At 43.1% G+C, this 21,198-nt stretch overlaps 1 protein-coding gene across 3 annotated transcripts in view; it reads right to left on the bottom strand.

The window, feature by feature from the left end:
- Positions 1-21,198, bottom strand: part of strn (striatin, calmodulin binding protein) — an 82,994-nt gene that overhangs the window by 45,166 nt on the left and 16,630 nt on the right. For 2 of the 3 annotated variants that reach the window (XM_046309960.1, XM_046309961.1), the window contains exon 2: positions 4,265-4,368. In XM_046309960.1, the coding sequence (XP_046165916.1) occupies positions 4,265-4,368 (104 nt within the window). Of the gene's footprint in view, positions 1-4,264; positions 4,369-12,986; positions 13,122-21,198 lie in introns of those variants that run through there. The other variant, XM_046309962.1, reaches the window with a different exon arrangement.

Raw genomic sequence — 21,198 nt, 5'->3', positions numbered from 1 at the left:
CTTATGCTCATTTCCAGTGATTCTTATCATCATCACTAATTGTCAGCCCCAAAAACTAAAAGGTCAGTAAAAGTAATAAGAGCGTCTGCTAAATGACTTAAATGTAAATGTAATGTAATGTACTACCAGGAGAGGTCATTCAAAACAAGATGCTGATCTTGGGTCACATTTGCACTTCCCCCACTAATGGTTAAGGTAAGGATTGGGGGAGGGGAAGATTAGCCTAGATCTTTATCTAGGAGATACTTCACCCCGGAGAGCACCAGATGTCATCCAAAACAAGAGCACTCCCCAAAAAGTTGTCAAATACTGTATAGAAATCCCCGATCACACTAGTAGACGAAGTCATGGCGAAGTTGGATAGCTAAGCTCAGCCGCAGAAACACATCACCGGGTCTAACACTCTTCTCGCGCCGAACTGCGCAAGTGCACGCCGTCAAATCAAATGCACTCCTTCCATATAAAGTTGTTTTTGACCAAAATAAAAACATGTCAGTTTGTCACTTTCACAACGTTAGTATAATAACATGTTCAAATAGTTAAGACATTGTCTTAAATCTAGGTTGTGCCTTTAGATAAAAAATATATTTTTTAAATGTCACTTAAATGTCACTCTCATTGACTTCCCAAACCCCGACCTGGTCTACCTAGTCTGGTTCGCAAGCCTTCCCGGAGGTCTCGCGATGTTGCATTTCATTTTCTTTTAAAAATGTTTTTTAAAGTTATCTTGTGTGACCACAGATTATCCATTATAATTGACCAGATACTTAAGTGGCTGCTCTAACAATGAAAATAAATGTCTTGAGAAAAATGGAAGGCAGTTAGCCGGTGTTCCAGTCTCTTGAGCTAATCCACTCCCTGTACCCCATGTCATGTGCCAAAGACTGCAATTCCAACCACAAAACCTCTTATACAACAACTTGCCCAGCTAACAGCTAAATGTTTGTTTTTGACTATTTGAGGCTCAACATGTTGTCATGGAAACATGTGGAGTGAACAACAACCAATGAGCTACTCCGTCGTAAATCCAGCGCATATTAAACATAGAGATCGCCGAAAGGGCAGTCTCTTCAGCAATGACAAGGAGTGGCATGAAGTGGAATGTTAGCTAAAGAGACTGGTACTCAGACTAAAAGGCAGTCAGGAAGAGGCAAGATCAGGTGGCACCATTCTAGCCAATGACAGGGCAGATACGCGCGTGAACAACAAGCACAACTCCGATCAAGTTTTTTTTCTCTCACAGTTATCGACTTATCAGTACACTCATAACAACCTAACAAAAGATATATTCTATGCCTTTGTCCATAGATGCCACATATCAAGTTTCCTACAGATCGGTCATTCGGTGCCAGAAGAGCAGCGTTAAGTGTTTTTCACAAAATCGGGCTAGTGCTGTCTGAGATATCGCATGTGACTAACGGACGGACACACATCCACAGTCCCCTCCCCGATTTCATTTTGGGGGACAACTAAAAATAAACCCTTCTTGCAAACCATGGGGGTCACCTTGCCTTCATCCAAATGGCACCCTAATCCCTAGTGTACTAGTTTTGACCAGGACCCTTAGGATTCTGGTCAAAAGTTATGCACAATGTAAGGAATAGGGTGCCATTTGGGACGTAGTCCTTGACTTTGCCACAGTCCAGGAGTTATAGCCCAGTCCCAGATCTGTTTGTGCAGTCTTGCCAACTCCCATGATTTGACATGACAGTGACCATAGGAGTTGGCAAGACAGCACAAACAGATCTTGGACCAGGCTACAGGAGTGGATCTTAGTAGTCTAATGTAGTTTCCTCGACTCATCTCCTCTCCTTCATCTGCACTGATTTCTACACGGGTGGACGTAATATTGTGGATGCTTCTCTCAAACTAGTCATTATTTTTTAAACTCTAGTTCTTTCATTTTAGTGTCGAATGCAGATGAAGAAAATGACACAACTGAAGGAGTATTTCGGCATAAATCAATAAATGCCAACACTACGCACAGTAGGTGCAAACTGATACAGATGCACAATGAAATGTTAGCGTTCCAATATCAACGGACAGACCGTTTGATTTGAAATAGACTGAAGGTTGGATGCTCAAGGTTTCTCCTACATGGAAAGGCAAAAACAGAAACATATAATACCAGTCAGAACGCAGAACGATGCAGAATGACTCATGCTCAATTGAGTGGGAGCGAGGGAGAGAAAAAGAGGGAGAGAGAGATAGAGAGAGAGTGGGAGCGAGGGAGAGAAAAAGAGGGAGAGAGAGTGGGAGTGAGGGAGAGATAGAGAGAGTGGGAGCGAGGGAGAGAAAAAGAGGGAGAGAGAGTGGGAGCGAGGGAGAGAAAAGGAAAATGTGTGAAAGGGAAGAGATGGAGAACAGAAAGGCGAGGAAAAGAGGGCAGAGAAAGTGAAACAGACGGGAGACGGGCAAGGTCAGAGAGGGGAAAGGATGGACAAGAAGAGAGAGAGCGAGTGATAAGGACAGAAAGAGAAACAGAATGAGAACAAGAGGGAAAGAGGGACAGAGAGAATGAGACCGTGAACGTGAGCAAGAAAAGGGTAGCTGAGTGACGTGGAGTTGCCGGGAACATTTTGTTCCGAGGCTATAATCACATGGCGGCGAGTGGCGGAGGTTCTCAGAAAGACCATGTCGTTCAGGTTATCTTCATTCCTTCATCCACCCTACCAGACTCTGTAGGTTTAAGACTCAGAGTGAGGCTCTAGCTAGCCTGGACTCCAAACTGGCATATTCGGTTTCACCAGTGATTCCTTCCTAGCCTGGAATTCAAAACGAAACGGAGCATATGAGACTTTGGATTCCAGGCTAGGTTTTAGCCATCCAAACCACATGACCAGTCAGAGTCTCCATTGTAGTCAGTCTAGTCTAATCCGCAGGTCGCCTAGTAGTGGGTAGCAGAGAAAGATCCTATTAAATTATTCTAAATGTGCTACATGCAATTATATGGTGGAATAGGGGTGTGACGCCATGCTGCATTACCCATGATAAGGTGTGAGCAGCACATGACAGTGGGAATGTTCCCAGTCTCAATTTAATCAATTTTAACACAACAACATGTTGAAAAAGTCAAGGGGTTTGAATAGGTTCTGAAGGCACAGTATGTAATGGGATAAAATTGTCTCAATGCTAATATTTCCACAGTGTGTGTGCGCTACTGGGCAGTGTCTCTATTCTGGTCCTGAGAAACCACCGTGTTGGATTTCCCTCCAGTAAGACATCAATTTACAGTATAGCAGCCTTTTGTTGTGGAGACAAATATTGAGTGAGAGATGAGTCCCCCTTGAGATTATTTTGTTGTTGTTGTATTTTACCCCCTTTTCGTGGTGTCCAATTGTTAGTAGTTACTATCTTGTCTCATCACTACAACTCCCGTACGGGCTCGGGAGAGATGAAGGTCGAAAGCCATGCGTCCTCTGAAACACAACCATGCCGCACTGCTTCTTAACACAGCGCGCATCCAATCCGGTAGCCAGCCGCACCAATGTGTCGGAGGAAACACCGTGCACCTGGCGACCTGGTTAGCGCCCGGCACGCCACAGGAGTCGCTGGTGCGCGATGAGACAAGGATCTCCCTACCAGCCAAATCCTCCCTAACCCGGATGACGCTAGGCCAATTGTACGTCGCCCCACGGACCTCCCGGTCGCGGCCGGCTGCGACAGAGCCTGGGTGTGAAACCAGAGTCTCTGGTGGCACAGTGCCCTAGACCACTGCGCCACCCAAGAGGCCACCCCATGAGAGTTTAGGTCTATAAAAATGTATTGATCATAGCTAGCGTACCGCTGCTACATGCTTAGAAAATTACAACGCACCTTCAACACACTTTTGTTTGGCATGCAGTTTGTGACGTATATAGCTATGTTGACATATTCAGGACAGCATGTAGCAGGGATGGGTGACCCCAGTTTTGGAGGCAGTCTGAGTGTCTGCTGGTTTTCATCTGATTTCGACCTGGGAAACTGGCACTCCCTTCACACTACTGAGCTGAATTGAGCCAAGTTTACCTGTACTGCGCTGGCCTGGTTACGTATCCACCACAGTTCTGGAACAGTGCTGCACAGGACAATGTGTAAGGGAAATACACAAGCCAGCATAGTACGGTTCAGCATGATAGTGTGAAAAGGATACAAGTGTGGGCAAAAGACAAAAATCAACCAGCAGACACTGACTCAGCCCCCCTAGAACCAAAGCCCCGCGAGTTGCCCATCCCTAGCTTAAAGAATGAAGGTGTGGTGTAGTTTAGTGTAATGTGGTCCTCACCTCTCCTGTTTGAGGGCGTACTCCAGCATCTTGATCCTCCTGACCAGGTCCTTCTTCAGGTTCTCCTGGCCCTTTCTCTCACCCTGCAGGAAGGCTATCTGGGCCTGGAGGAAAGAAGAGCGAAAAGGTCAATTTCCTGAAGAAAAATGTGTATGTTTGCATCTTTTTATGGCAGTGTAAGTAGTAGTGATTGCAATGGTAATGTTAGTAGTACAGTAGTAGAGGAGTAGTACAGTAGCAGTAGAGTAGTAGTACAGTAGTAGAGGAGTAGTACAGTAGCAGTAGAGTAGTAGTACAGTAGTAGAGGAGTAGTACAGTAGTAGAGGAGTAGTACAGTAGTAGTAGAGTAGTAGTACAGTAGTAGTAGAGTAGTTGTAATACAGTAGTACCAGTAGTAGTGCAGTAGCAGCAGTAGTAGCAGCAGTGACTGTAGGTGTTTAACTTAAGGTGAACATTAGACCAGGAGAGACAAACGAAGGTACGTAAGCCATCAGTACAAACAAAGTGGACACACATCAAACAAAAGTCCATAGGAGCAGGGTGAAACAAATACCAGCAAAAGAAGAGACATACCTGCACATTATTTAGCTAGGTGCTCATTTAGTTGTGCTGATTGTGGCTTTAAAGCTGACAACGTCCACAATCTCAACAGTCTGACACAAATGGCACCCTATTCCTTATAGTGTACTACTTTTGACCAAGACCTGTAGGGCTTAAGTGCACTATATACGGAATAGGGTGCCATTTGGGACGAACACAAGTCATAGGCTACTCAACTGTGATACATTTCCTGTTTGTTTTGATCTGGATTATTTTAACTGCTTCCAGGCATCGTAGCTGGTCAGCTGATTCGTGACATATGGTTGACAGATGGACTCACTGAATGGGTGTTTGTGAAAGTTGCATTTAAATAGGACAGATCCGGACAAGTCTTGTTTATCCCCTCGTAATAGTTAAGGTTAGGATAGGCAGAACTGATCCGTCACTGGGGTGAACGGGCTTATTTGTGCCAGGCCACACAGGGACAGAACTCTAAATTGCAACTAATACAATTAAGGATAAACACAAAAAGAAATTGTTTTATCCCCAATAACACACACACACACACACACACACACACACACACACACACACACACACACACACACACACACACACACACACACACACACACACACACACACACACACACACACACACACACACACACAGTCTTCTAGGACTAGCATCGGGCCATATCGTGATACTGAGCAAAATAAGATACCGCCACCCACGCTCGCATCCCCCCCCCAAAACAGCCTATTTTCTTCTCTGTATATTGTACAACAAAATGAAAGTTGCTTTAAATACTTAATGTTATTAATTAGTAATAACTTTGAATTAGTAGAAAATGTGTCTAATTAGAATAATAGGCCTATTTAACACTTCAGAGAGACTGTATATAATAGGCTACAAAACACACAGTATACTGCACGCACACACACAGTATACTACACACACACACAGTATACCACACACACACACACACACACACACACACACACACACAATACTACACACACACAGAATACTACACACACAGTATACTACACACACACAGTATACTACACACACACAGTATACTACACACACAGTATACTACACACACACACACAGTATACTACACACACTGATCAAACCCTGTCTCGTAAAAACCTCACTCCAAACCAAAATCAGAATGACCTTTACACTCCCCAACATCTACAGTGAACTCCAGTTACCCAGTTGCTGATGGCAAGGGTTGACCATGGTATCTGTGCTATTCATCTCCAAAATGGCCATCTACTTGTTTCTCCACACATTCCTGTTGGTTTGTAGAGAACCGCAGGGTGTAACCCCCACGTAACCCATGAACACCGGAATGCCCTGACATACCAAGCACGTCGGCCAAAACCAGCAGCCTTTGGTCCAAAAACTCAAACCAGGTCAAGACTATGCGTCCTTCTAAGCCATTTAGACTTTGTAGAGATCATAATTGATGTATTTTGAGTAACAGCAAAAACATTTAAACTAAACTTTAAATTAGGCCTTTGTGGGGTTGAATGGTCTTGAGTTATGCAACTTTATTCTCAGGCTGGACTATTAGAGTAAATTCTCTGAACACTAGATACAAACATTAACTAGCGAAGTCTAAATATTAGCCTACCTAGCCTATCAATGGCACGATTTGATTTAAACTTACTCAACATGAGTTAACATGCTACAAATCTGTACCAAGAATCACATTCGGCTAATAGAACACATTTAGCGAACTTGTGTACTAAAACATATGCTCAGATCAATGAACTAGCCTGATTTTAGCTTAACTAATGAGTTAGCCTAACTCAAATATTTTACGCTGTACATTCAAATCAGACGTTTATTGGTCAAAAACACAGATTTGCAGATGTTTGTTTGTTTATATTCCTATCTGACATTGCTTGTTCTGAAATATTTCTTATTTTCTTTATTTTTAGGGATTGGGTATTGTCAGTTTAGTTTATGTACAGCACCAGTCAAAAGTTTGGACACTTGTTTTACTCCTCTTGACAGTTTAACACTTTCTGGGAAGTTGCCATTTTTTACTATTTTACCTAGGGTTACTATACATAACTTTAACCTATTTTATAAGAGATTTTCCAAAACATACACTACTGGTCAAAAGTCTTAGAACAGCTACTCATTCAAGGGTTTTTCTTTATTTGACTATTTTATACACTGTAGAATAAATAGTGAAGCCATCAATTGATATGAAATAACACATATAGAATCATGTAGAAACCAAAAAAGTGTTAAACAAATAATATATATAACAAAATATATTTGAGATGTTTCAAGTAGCCACCCTTTGCTTTGATGACAGCTTTGCACACTCTTGGCATTCTCTCAACCAGCTTCACCTGGAATGCTTTTCCAACAGCCTTGAAGGAGTTCCCACATATGTTGAGCACTTGTTGGCTGCTACACTCTGCAGTGCAACTCATCCCAATTGGGTTGAGGTCAGCTGATTGTGGAGGCCAGGTAATTTGATGCAGCACTCCATCACTCCCATTCTTGGTCAAATAACCCTTACACAGGTGTGTTGAGTCATTGTCCTGCTGAAAAATAAATCATAGTCCAACTAAGCACAACCCAGATGGGATGGCGTATCTCTGCAGAAAGCTGTGGTAGCCAAGTTAGTTAGGTGTGCCTTGAATTCCAAACAAATCAATGAGAATCACCAGCAAAGCACACCATCACACCTCCTCCATTCTTCATGGTGGGAACCACACATGCGGAGATCATTATTTCACCACCTCTGCGTTTCAAAGACACAGAGGTTGGAACCAAAAATCTGGACTCAACAGACTGGTCTAATGTCCATTGCTCGTGTTTCATGGCAAGTATCTTCTTCTTATTGGTGGCCTTTAGTAGTAGTTTCTTTGCAGCAATTCGACCATGAATGCCTGATTCACGTAGTCTCCTCTGAAGAGTTGATGTTGAGATGTGTCTGTCACTTGAACTCTTTGAAGCACTTATTTGGGCTGCAATTTCTGTTAACACTAATGAACCTATCCTCTGCAGCAGTTAACTCTGGGTCTTGTGGTGGTCCTCATGAGAGCCAGTTTTATCATAGCGCTAGATGGTTTTTGCGACTGCACTGGGAGAAACTTTCAAAGTTCTTGAAATATTTCCGGATTGACTGACATTCATGTCTTAACTTCTTTGGGACTGGGGGGCAGTATTGAGTAGCTTGGATAAAAAGGTGCCCAGAGTAAACTGCCTGCTACTCAGGCCTAAAAGCTAGAATATGCATATAATTAGTAGAATTGGATAGAAAACACTGAAGTTTCTAAAACTGTTTGAATGATGTCTGTGAGTATAACAGAACTCATATGGCAGGCAAAAACCTGAGAAAAAAATCCAACCAGGAAGTGAGAAATCTGAGGTTTGTGTGAAAGTGCAGGGCGCCAAATTCAAAACAACAGAAATCTCATAATTAAAATTCCTCAAACATACATGAATCTTATATCGACTATTTTCAGGTCTCTCCAGAAATGTTAGATCGGGTGCAAGTCCGGGCTCTGGCTGGGCCACTCGAGGACATTCAGAGACTTGGCCCAAAGCCACTCCATTATCTTTGCTGTGTGCTTAGGGTTGTTGTCCTGTTGGAAAGTGAACCTTCACCCCAATCTGAGGTCCTGAGCACTCTGCAGGTTTTCATCAAGGATCTCGGCACTTTGCTTCATTCGTCTTTCCCTCGATCCTGACAAGTATCCTAGTCCCTGAAAAACATCCCCACACCATGGATGCTACCACCCCCATGCTACACCGTAGGGATGGTGCCAGGTTTCCTCCAGACTTGACGCTTGGCAGTCAGGCCAAAGAGTTCAATCTTAGTTTCATTAGACCAGAGAATCTTGCTTCTCACGTTCTGAGAGTCTTTAGGTGCCTTTAGGCAAACTCCAAGCAGGCGGTCATGTGCCTTTTACTGAGGAGTTGCTTCCGTCTGGGGACTCTATCATAAAGTCCTGATTGGTGGAGTGCTGCAGAGATGGTTGTCCTTCTGGAAGGTTCTCCCATCTCCACAGAGGAACTCTGGAGCTCTGTCAGAGTGACCATTGGGTGATTGGTAACCTCCTTGACCAAGGCCCTTCTCCCCCGATTTCTCAGTTTGGCCAGGAAGCCAGCTCTAGGAAGTCTTGGTGGTTCCAAATGTATTCCATTTAAGAATGATGGAGGCCACTGTGTTCTTGGAAACCTTCAATGCTGAACCTTCAAACCCGTCCCCAGCTCTGTGCCTCGACACAATCCTGTCTCGGAGCTCTAACAACAGTTCCTTCAACCTCATGGCATGGTTTTTTTCTCTGACACGCACCGTCAACTGTGGGACCTTATATAGACAGGTGTGTGCCTTTCCAAATCATGTCCAATCAATTGAATTTACCACAGGTGGACTCCAAGTTGTAGAAACATCAAGGATGATCAATAGACACAGGATGCACCGGAGCTCAATTCCGAGTCTAATAGCAAAGGGTCTGAAATACTTATGTCAAGTTATGTTTATTTGTAAGAAATTTGCAAAAACGTCTAAAAACCTATTTTTGCTTCGTCATTACGGGGTATTGTGTGTAGATTGATGAGGATATTTTAAAAGTGAAAAAAAATCCAGGGGTCTTAAAACTTCCAAATGCAATGTGGGTAAAACAGTGTGTAAACATTATGCAATTGACCAGTCTTCAATGACTATGTACATAGGGCAGCCGTCTCTAAGGTGCAGGGTAGAGTAACCGGGCGGTAGCCGGCTAGAAACAATGACTAATGTTCAGGGCAGAGTACTGGGCGGAGGTCGGCTAGTGGTGACTGTTTAACAGTCTGATGGCCTGGAGATAGAAGACGTTTCCCAGTCTCTCGGTCCCAGCTTTGATGCACCAGTGCTGTCTCCGCCTTCTAGTTGGTCGTGGCTCGGGTGGTGGGGTACACCTTCAGTTAACAGGGCAAATATAGCCTGTGTGTGGGTGTGCACACAACAAACCGATATTTAGTAATCAAGACCTAAATACCAGTGACTCACTCAATACAGAAGAGGTCAGATGACGCAGATGCTATACTACAGGACTATTTTGCTAGCACAGACTGGAATATGTTCCGGGATTCATCCAATGGCATTGAGGAGTATACTACCTCAGTCAACGGCGTCATCGATAAGTGTATAGCCAACGTCTTCCCAACAGTGACCATACGTATAGATCCCAACCAGAAGCTATGGATTACAGGCAACATCCGCACCGAGTTAAAGGCTAATGCTGCCGCTTTCAATGAGCGGGACACTAATTCAGATGTTTATAAGACATTCCCCTATGCCCACAGATGAACCATCAAACCGTCAATAGAGGACTAAGATTGAATCCAACTATATTGGCTCTGATGCTTGTCAGATGTGGCAGGGCATGCAAACTATTGCGTACTACTAAGGGAAACCCAGCCGCGAGCTGCACAGTCACACTAGCCTACAAGACGAACTAAATGCAAGTAACACTGAAGCATGCATGAGAGCACCAAATGTTCCGGACGACTGTGTGATCACGCTCTCCGTAGCCAATGTGAGGAAGACCTTTAAACAGGTCAACATTCACAAGGCCGCAGACGGATTACCAGGACTCGTACTCAGAGCATGCATGGACCAAATGGCAAGTGTCTTCACTGACATTTTTAACCTCTCCCTGACCAATTCTAATACCTACATGTTTCAAGCAGACCACCATTGTCCCTGTGCCCATGAAAGCCAAGGTAACCTGCATAAATGACTACTGCTCAGTAGCACTCATGTCTGTAGCCATGAAGTGCTTTGAAAGGCTGGCCATGATCCTCAATACGGGGTGCGTGCTTAGAACTCCACTCCCTGTTCACCCACGACAGGGTGGCCAAGCACGACTCCAACACCACGCCTGGAATTGCAACTACTCGGTAAGGCGCTACAGAGGGTAGTGCAGTTAGCCCAGTACATCACTGGGGCCAAGCTTCCTGCCAGGACCTATATACTAGGCGGTGTCAGAGGAAGGCCCCCAAAAAATTGCCAAAGACTCCAGTCACCCAAGCCATAGACTGTTTTTTCTGCTACTGCACGGCAAGGCGGTACTGTAGCACCAAGTCTAAGACCAAAACGCTCCTTAACAGCTGTGAGAGCAAAATTGCAAGATTGTTATAATACTGTAATTGCATCAAATGGTTGTTCCATGCAATAGAATAGGGGGTTCTTAGAACACTAATCTGTGTGTGTTCTAAGAATGGGTCTCTGGGGGCTTAATGCTGACAGAAGATTTGCACTGCCTTGGGTGATAAACCTAACAAGACCACAGTCCATAGCATGAGTTGGTGTTTCTGTACTGAGGTACTCGGGTGGAGAGGGCTCCAGTATGGATAATTATGAGAGGAACTTTGTTTTGGGGGCCAGATCCTGGTCTCTACCGTCTTTACAGCAGATACGGTCTGCTGTGAAGTATTAGTATCTTTCATACGAGTCCTAACCTTGTGACCCATTCCATACATACATTTGTCATGAACATTCAGGAGGATGTACTTTGCTATAAAATGCTGTGGCTCAAATCCGCTCATTGAACTCTCAACAAATCACCTAGAGGTTAATTAGAATTTCCACGACACAGCTTCTACCCCCAAGCCATAAGACAGCTGAACAATTCATAAAAAACGGCCACCCGGACTATTTACATAGACACTGCTGCTCCCCGCTGTTTATGATCTATCCATAATCGCTTTATCCCTACCTACAGCTACAAATTACCTCGAATAACCCGCACATTGACTCTGTACCGGTACCCCTTGTACAAAGCCCCATTATGTAATTTTCTTGTGTTACTTCATTTTTTAAATATATTTTTTTACTTTAGTTCATTTAAATATTTTCTTAACCAACAATGCAGTTCCAGATATAGGCTTGTAAGTAAGCATTTCACTGACCAAGATGTGTTGTATTCGGCTCATGTGACAAACACACTTTTATTTTATTTAATCTAACTTCATTATACCTTGAACTCAATGTTATGATGCAACATGCCATGAATCATATCCTGAGCAGAACCCTGTTCACACTAGCCTGATCCCAGATATTTGTTTGTGTTGTCTGGCCAACTTGGAACAAACTGATTTGGGACCAGGCTATATTTGTGCCAGGGTCATGCCTCTAAAGCACTGAGGCTAGTGTATATTTAGCCTGCGCGACTGAGTCCCCACATACCCCCATCTTTGCTGGCATGGTGGTGAGAATGCAGACGAGACTCTTGTTAATTAGGTGATAAATGTCTGCCCTGGTCAGTGTCAAGCCAGACTGAGCCTTCCTCTTTCTCGCTACCACTCTTTCCCAATAGCGCTCTCTCGGTCTCCCAGTGTGTCTCTGGATCCCGCCCTCTCCCACCCGCTTTCCCTCTCTGTCTCACTCTTTAGACATTCCGTTTCTATCTTTCTCTATCCGCCTGGCTCACTCGGTCTCTCCCCATCTCCGCGTATCTCAAGTCAGCCCTCTGTCTCTTTCCCCAACTCTCTCCCTCGATCTCTTTCTCTTGATCTTTTGCAGTCTCTCAGCCTCTCCATCTCTTGCTTTAAGACTTCTGGCCTGATTCTAGGCATCCCAGATAGCACAAGCCACCTGGGAAAAGGAGGAGGGGAGGGGGATTCCACATATCTAAAACCCGGGCTGGCTCCACTCGTCGAGGACATGCGCTGACTGACTGTGCACTCGTGACTCGTTAATGAGAGACAGCTTCAAATTCAAATCTGTTGATCCAATTTGACTTCAAAATTGACATGTCAAAATGGTGTTCACTGACTGATTTGACATACGACACTAGCTTAGCTGTGTGAAAAAAAATAAACGAATGAATGATCTTAATATAGCGGCTAAAAAGGGACTTAAGCGCCGATGCAATTCTGCGCCAGCGAACACATTCTAGTGAAATGCCATTTAGCAGACGCTTTCATCCAAAGCAACTAAGTCATGTGTGCATACAATAGACATATTGGTGGCCCCGGGAATCTAACCCATAATCCTGGCATTGCAAGCGCCAAGCTCTACCAACTGAGCCACACAGGACCAGATAGTAAGGATAGGCTGGATTGGTTGGAGCATATGGGCCAATAACACATTATAAAAGTGACGGTGTTGCGTAAACATGACATACTGAGGTGTACCGGTGTAAAAGTACTGTACCTGCCATAGGCATTGCGATTCAGCTTTTGTATAAACAACATTTTCCCCGTATGCTTTGCTCCCTTTCCCCAATATCTGCTCCTCTTCTCCAGTATCCTCTACACTTAAGAGTACACCCATCTTCCATTGCCTGAAGCTCCTCTCTCTTGCTGCCAGTTTTTGTTTGCGAGACACCCACAGTTTCCAAATGGAGCGGTATGATGCGGCCAGCTCACTCGCATCCAAACACAAACCGCAGCGGGGAATGCCACCCCTACCCACCCGCCCTCCTTAGCCCCATGGACACGGCCCAGAATGCAACAATGCCCCGCTTTGCCTTTCTCCAAGCAGTCACTGTCAATTTCCCTTGTTAAACAACTCCTCAAGACGGGCGTTAGCCACTCCACATAACCGCTAACGTAGCTGCATTACCAGCTCTCATTTCAAGTCACCGTTTCAACTAAACTCATTGATTTTCTGTGTGGTGGATGATGGGAGTTTCCCCACCCTTACTATGTAAAGTGCTTTCAGCTCTAGAGAAGCACTATATAAATCCAATCAATTCTAATGAATTATTATGTAGTTAGGAACCCAGTTGAAGTCAGTAGGAGGAGTTACTGTCATCACCTCTTAACGACAGTGCATCATTCTTCCCGGACCATCATCGCTCAAGACGGGAGCGTTCACGTTTTGTTCACCCCAGCATGGTTTGATGCTGTACAGCGAGGGCCAACAGCTCAGTGAAAGCCTGCATGGGCCACGGCGGTTAGCGCAGTTAGGTAGGATGCTGACCCCAGCAGAGGCCTCTGGAGTGATGTCACAGTAGGACTTATCCTAAGTCTAATTTTGTCATAATCTTCCCCCACTTTTTCTTATACTTGGCGTCTCAAATTTGTTTGTGTACGGGAAAATGACTTGGCCAACTGACGTGTTTTGACTATGTGAGTGAGAGAAAGCAAGCCTGCGCGTGTGCGTGTGTGTGTGCATGCATACATGTTTGTGTGTGCTAGTGCAAATGTGTGCGTTTGCTCAGACTTTTTCTTAAATTCTAAGCTCGGGCCCTGATTATCTAGCATCTAGCAGTGATTTAACTAGAGGGAATCTGCTGTGCCTTTGAGCACACTGATCCGTTGTCAAAGTGCATTTCCAGGCGATTACGTGCTTCGACTGAAAAATGCTAAGTGAATGATTTTTTCGGGGGCAAACTGTACTAGTCACCCAAAGGCTATCTAGGCATAGAGAATTCCAAATTATGTAGAAAAAGACAGTAATGATTGGTACATTACTTTCAGGAAAAGTGAGCTCTTTCAACATTGTATTGAGCAACTATTGTGAGAAATAAAACAATATCCTATAGCCATTATGCAGTTAGTGAGGCTTGTGATGTTACAGCTTCTTGCCAGTAACCATGGCTGCTCAGAAACATTGCACAGCTAATAATTCTGATCATCCCCAGTTTATAGAAATGTTCTTATACAATGTTTATATAGTGTACAAAACATTAGGAACACCTTCCTAATATTGAGTTGCACCCCCTTTTGCCCTCAGAACAGCCTCAATGAGTCAGGGCATGGAGTCTACAAGATGTCAAAAGCGTTCCACAGGGATGCTGACCGATGTTGATGCCAATGCTTCCCACAGTTGTGTCAAGATGGCTGGATTTCCTTTGGGTGGTAGACCATTCTTGATACACACGGGGAAACTGTTGAGTGAAAAACCCATCAGCGTTGCAGTTCTTGACACACTCAAACCGATGCGCCTGGCAGCAACTACCATGCCCTGTTCAAAGGCACATCTTTTGTCTTTCCCATTCACCCTCTGAATGGCACACATACACAGTCCATATCTCATTTGCCTCAAGGCTTAAAAATCCTTCATTAACCGGTCTCCTTCCCTTCATCTCCACTGATTGAAGTGGATTTAACAAGTGACATCAATAAGGGATCATAGCGTTCACCTGGTCAGTCTGTCATGGAAAGAGCAGGTGTTCCTAACGTTCTCAGTGTATGATGCTTCATCCACTAATAGAAAAAGGGCCCAAATTTCAACTTCACCCACATGATGACACTAAGCCTGCCTCTCTGGCAGTCTAATGTGCAAGGTTACCAAGGCAACTGGCAAGGTTTTCTGGTCGAGGCAGAGGCACAAGGCAGATGGGCAGAGAGCAGGTCTTCCAATGATGAGCCACCGTCTCTCCATCACCCCTGCACTAGGAACAACTCGATACAGAAACAGATTCAAAAATATCTCATTATGTCATAGTTGAGTCACTGATCTAGTTATAGACGACTTTGCTAGAAAACAGTAACCCAGAACATTAAATCCTTGGGCACATGCTTCTGCTCTGTATGGATTCAGGAAGCCCATTTGTTGAGACCTTAGTATTCTAGTTATTTTTAAGTGACTAGAGAAAAAGCCATCCTAAGGCCTTCTTCTTCTTGATTAATACATTAGACTAGAGGTCAACCGATTATTTTTTTCCAACGCCGATACTGATACCGATTATTGGAGGACCAAAAAAGCCGATAACGATTAATCAGACTATTTTTTTATTTGTGATAATGACAATTACAACAATACTGAATTAACACTTATTTTAACTTAATATAAAACATCAATAAAATCAATGTAGCCTCAAATAAATAATGAAACATGTTCAATTAGGTTTAAAAGGTTTAAAACATTTTTATTATTATTATTATTATTATTTATTTATAGATATATATAAATAAATAAATAAATACATGAATAAATAAATAAATAGGAGCCCAAAAATACAAATTTTTCGATTGTTATGAAAACTTCAAATCGGCCCTAATTAAAATCGGCCATTCCAATTAAATCTGTCGACCTCTACATTAGACTTAAATTACGAAACCTAGTTTACTGCTCCTAAAAAGTGTTATATTAAACCTTTGCCTCTGGGGGTGTACCAAGAGGGTCCCCTAAATGGAGAGATATATTGTCCAGAAAGTACCACATCTCCCCACACCCATGAGTAAAAGCATATAGCTATGCTCTTAAAGTAGGAAAATGTATTCCTGAAAAATCTCTCTTAGCCCCAGGGGACTTGTATAGGCCATGTCTGGTCCTAAAAAAATTATTGTATGTTGGCAGTGGGGCCTTCATGTGGAGGTGCCGTCAGCTACATGCAGTAAAACTGGGTAACCCACTTGTTAAAAATTCCCTTTGTCTAGTCTTTAGGAGTAGCTGCTCCACATTAAGGGACAGAAGTAGCAAAATTCTGACTGACAGTCTCTGATTCATATCCTTCCAACAGAGTCTTTGTGCCTTCTGACAACATTACATTTAAATGAAAAGACAGACTGTTCCGACTCCGCAGAGCAGTGTTACAGTTTCTACTTGACGTGTTTCGTTCTGCGTTATTCCTCGTAAGGAAATGTGTCAACATGTGTATGGTGTCTAAAAGCTGACCTACATGCCTTGGAAAATAGCCAAAAGCATAGAAGATCTTGGATTGGGGCTGGATGCATAGTTGATGACGGAGGACACAGAGTAAATGGGCAGCGACTAGTGTCCCTCTTATGAATATCACCAGACATGCAGAGTGAATCCCAGGAGAATCATGACATTTCTGCTGTCGTGTGGGTTACGAAATACCCCCGGGGTAATTTCCAGCTGAACACCTGTCGTAACCTGTTATAATCAGCATGTCAGCCCCACCTCCTGTGTGTGGAGTGCAAGACGAGCCCCTTCAGGTTGAATCAGGTGCCGAGGCAGTACAAGGCAGCCCAATAATACAGTTTGCCTAACGCCACACAAGTCATCCAAACCTCAATTATTCTGCAACCAAACTTCAAACTGGTGGCAATGAGTAACCCCTCTGCCACATTTCTATCCCAGAAAGTCATGGAATTTCGGGATATAAAGTGAGCAGCAACAGATTCCTTGAGGGAGAATGTCCCCTTGTCAAAATCTGGAGCAGCACAGGGATGATTCATCAAGAGAGTGGGGAAGGAGGGAGGGAAAAAAAGAGAACTAGAGGGGAACGAAAGGATGTGCTGAGCAAGAGAGGGAACGGTGCATGACAAACAGTAGCTTACTCAGAGCACCAGCTCTAACTCGGAGGCAAAACCATTACATTCAGTTTAAGTATTGCAGGAGGTGCAAAAAGCGTATGCCAAAAGGACCATGGTTGAATTCGTACAGTCTGTATACAAAGTCATATCTATAGGCCTACATGTGTTCGGTCCAAACTAGAATTTAAGTTAAACCATTTGGCAGTGAGCTGAGGACCAGTAACCTTAGGGACATTCCATGGTAAGGGAAATACGCTTTGACTCAGTTTTTTATCTTTCAAAATGTATGACAAACAAAAACCATTGATTTCAAAAGGTTAACCAATCATACAACGCTATACAAAATGACTACTTTTAACAATTTAAACTGAAGAATTTACAAAAACGAATTTAGTGGAAGAACTGTGCAGACGCAAACTTTGTTAATGGAATTAGGGTCAAAACTCCCTCAGTTTTGTATTCGACCACGTTTTCCAAAAACTTAAATATCTGCTCCGAATACACGGTAAAGAAATTACATCATGGGTCCCTGAACTGTACTACACAGAAATGCATTATGTATATGAATGTCATTCTCATGCTTCACAAGTTTGGACATCACAGAGCAGCACAGCAGAGTAGAGTTTAGTATAATAGTAAAAAAATATGGTTAGTTACATATCTGGATATTATTTGATGATATTGTATCCATTTGACAACATTGCACTTTTTTTTTTTTCGCTACTTGGATGTATCTGCACAAACACTATTTCCTTTATTGCTTGTTCCCCATCTTTTTAAATAGGGGGCCAATTTCTTTTCAGCACTTACTTCCATGACTGATTAAAACTGATTCTCATGGCTCCCTCTTGTCCCTCTGCAGCAGACAATGGTAAGCAATATGGTTGAAACGCAATAAAAATCACAGTATCGAATCGCAATACACAAAGAATAGTGAGAATCACAGTACAAACAGTTGAAGTCGGAAGTTTACATACACCTTAGCCAAATACATTTAAACTCAGTTTCACAATTCCTGACATTTAATCCTAGTAAAATAAATCCCTGTATTAGGTTAGTTAGGATCAACACATTATTTTAAGAATGTGAAATGTCAGAATAATAGTAAAGAGAATGATTAATTTCAGCTTTTATTTCTTTCAGCACATTCCCAGTGGGTCAGAAGTTTACATACACTCAATTAGTATTTGGTAACATTGCCTTTAAATTGTTTAACTTGGGTCAGATGTTTCTTGTAGCCTTACATAAGCTTCCCACAATACGTTGAGTGAATTCTGGCCTATTACTCCTGACAGAGCTGGTGTAACGGAGTCAGATTTGTAGGCCTCCTTGCTTGCACACGCCTTTTCAGTCCTGGCCACAAATCTTCTATAGGATTGAGGTCAGGGCTTTGTGATGGCCCTCCAATACCTCAACGTTGTTGTCCTTAAGCCATTTTGCCACAACTTTGGAAGTATGCTTGGGGTCATTGTACATTTGGAAGACCCATTTGCGACCAAGCTTTAACTTCCTGACTGATGTCTTGAGATGTTGCTTCAATATAGCCACAATTTTCCATTCCTCATGAAGCCATCTATTTTGTGAAGTGCACCAGACCCTCCTGCAGCAAAGCACCCCCACAACATAATGCTGCCACCCCTGTGCTTCATGGTTGGGCTGGTGTTCTTCGGCTTGCAAGCCTTCCCCTTTTTCCTCCAAACATAACGATGGCCAAACAGTTCTATTTTTGTTTCATCAGACCAGAGGACATTTCTCCAAAAAGTATGATCTTTGTCCCCATGTGCAGTTGCAAACCGTAGTCTGGCTTTTTATAGTGGTTTTGGAGCAGCGGCTTCTTCCTTGCTGAGCGGCCTTTCAGGTTATGACGATAGAGGACTCGTTTTACTGTGGATGCAGATACTTTGTACCGGTTTCCTCCAGCCTCTTCACAAGGTCCTTTGCTGTTGTTCTGGGATTGATTTGCACTTCTCGCACCAAAGTACGTTCATCTCCAGGAGACAGAACGTGTCTCCTACCTGAGCGTTACAACGGCTGTGTGGTCCCATTGTGATTATACTTGCATACTATCGTTTGTACAGATGAACGTGGTACCTTCAGGCATTTGGAAATTGCTCCCAAGGATGAACCAGACTTTTGGAGGTCTACATTTTATTTTCGGAGGTCCTGTCTGATTTCCCCATGATGTCAAGCAAAGAGGCACTTGAGTTTGAAAGGACAGTGGGGCAAAAACGTATTTAGTCAGCCACCAATTGTGCAAGTTCTCCCACTTAAAAAGATGAGAGAGGCCTGTAATTTTCATCATAGGTACACTTCAACTATGACAGACAGAATTAGGGAGAAAAAAAATCCAGAAAAATCACATTGTAGGACTTTTTATGAATTTATTTGCAAATTCATAAAAAGTCCTTGCAAATCACTGACGCTCTTAGCTCGGCGTCAGTGAGAGCCGGGAGTGGTGACAGTAACTGGAGAGTGAGAAAGAGAAGCAGAGAGAGAGAGAGAGAGGTGTTGCCCAGTGGGTTTCACCACTAGAAAGACAAAGAAAACAGTTATGAGCTGAACATAAAAAGTTTTAAAAAAGACTATTATGATTTCCCATTGTCGACATCTCAGGTGAGGTAATTCTGATACAGATTTTTTGTTAATTCTGTTTCCAATTTGGTAATGGAATTACGGGATTTAATCAACAAATAATAAATTAACAAAATTGATATCAGTAAAATCAATATAATTCATTGGTAGGTCTGCCATCACTTGTTACTTCTGTGAACTTTCATCATCCTCCCTCCTCATGAGGGAGAGAAATGAGAAAATATCTTAAGGATATGTGGGGTTTTGGTAACAGAATGACAAGACACTGGGCAATATTTCTTAAACTTACAGAAGGTAAACAATTTCTCCAAAACAAATTAATAAGTGTTGTTACTAGTTGGCAGAGATCTTCGCATCAACATTGTGTTTTGATGTATTTCTGATACTTTTTCCTGGTAGATGTTTTCTAATACTCCCTTTTCCATCCGTTTACCCAGAAATCAAATCCTTTACTTATGCCTGTTTAAGATAAAAATGTATCTATGGCTTTATTTCTGCAAAAAATATTGAGACTCTTAGCTTTCATTTGACACCCAATTCAATATGCTCCTATGACCTTCATGCTTGTACTTATGAGTCCTTTGATAGAAATGCTAAATCTAGGTACCCGTAGAAACCTGAAAACACCAACACCAAACGCTATCAGCTCTGGTAACTCAAAATGTACAAAGAACACAGCGACTATTTAATTCGTTCCTACTAGGGAGGGAATGCACGTCTTCAGTATTTCCTCTACAGGTTTGTTTTGTAATAACAGATGTGTTTTGCGAGATCTGCCTGATTAGATCCATTGTCCTAGATCCTGATCTCTGCTCTAGACAGTGTGGATGGTCTGCATTCCTGTAAACCAGCCGTGGTTACACCGGAGTGATGCAAAGTATCTCTATGCTAAAATGTTGGAGTGTCAGAGGAAACAGGGAGAAACCCTTCCCCCAAGGGGGAGAATAAATCTCCTGGCTCTAAAAAAAATAATCTTTCACTCTCTTACTTGCTTGCTTACTCTCTCACAAACACACACACCACCTTCAGTTGGATACCCACGGCACTGGCATAGTGATGAACCCAAATTCCCCAGCGCCACAGTAACCGCTACTAATAGATAGGAGGAGGAAGGGAGGAGTGGAGAGTAAATTCAACAAGGCCTTTTGCGTTCAGCTCGGATAGAGGGTAAGAGCTGGGCTTCTGGAATGGTAGGAACAACGGCGTGACGCAGCAGCCTTGGGGTGAGCGCTAACATGAGAACACTTCTGAGGGCAACAGCTCTTTAATTAGAACAGCAAAACTCTGGGAGCAGGGAGAAGAGGGGAGGGGGAGCCCTTGCAGATTGTGTGTGTTTGAGTTCAGAAAGAGTATATAGAGCAAAGACTAGGCCTACATGTAAATATGCACAACTTACAAGCCGCTCACTGAACAAACTAAGTAAATCCAGGCAGCTTTTCGTTTGGTGACGTTCTTTGGCTGTAGAGTTTTATTGAGTGGACTTTCTGAGTTGGAGGCAAGTAGATAAGTGAAAGGAAGGAGTAAACTGACTACACCATGATGCCAGACAGTCTGCGCACACTGATGTTCTGACCTTTTAGGCTCACGTGTCGCTTGTTCCC

The sequence above is a fragment of the Oncorhynchus gorbuscha genome, linkage group LG18 (assembly GCF_021184085.1).
Source record: "Oncorhynchus gorbuscha isolate QuinsamMale2020 ecotype Even-year linkage group LG18, OgorEven_v1.0, whole genome shotgun sequence".
NCBI lineage: Eukaryota > Metazoa > Chordata > Actinopteri > Salmoniformes > Salmonidae > Oncorhynchus > Oncorhynchus gorbuscha.
The sequence above is the reverse complement of the archived record's forward strand: the minus strand, read 5'-3'. Positions and strand labels throughout refer to the sequence as shown.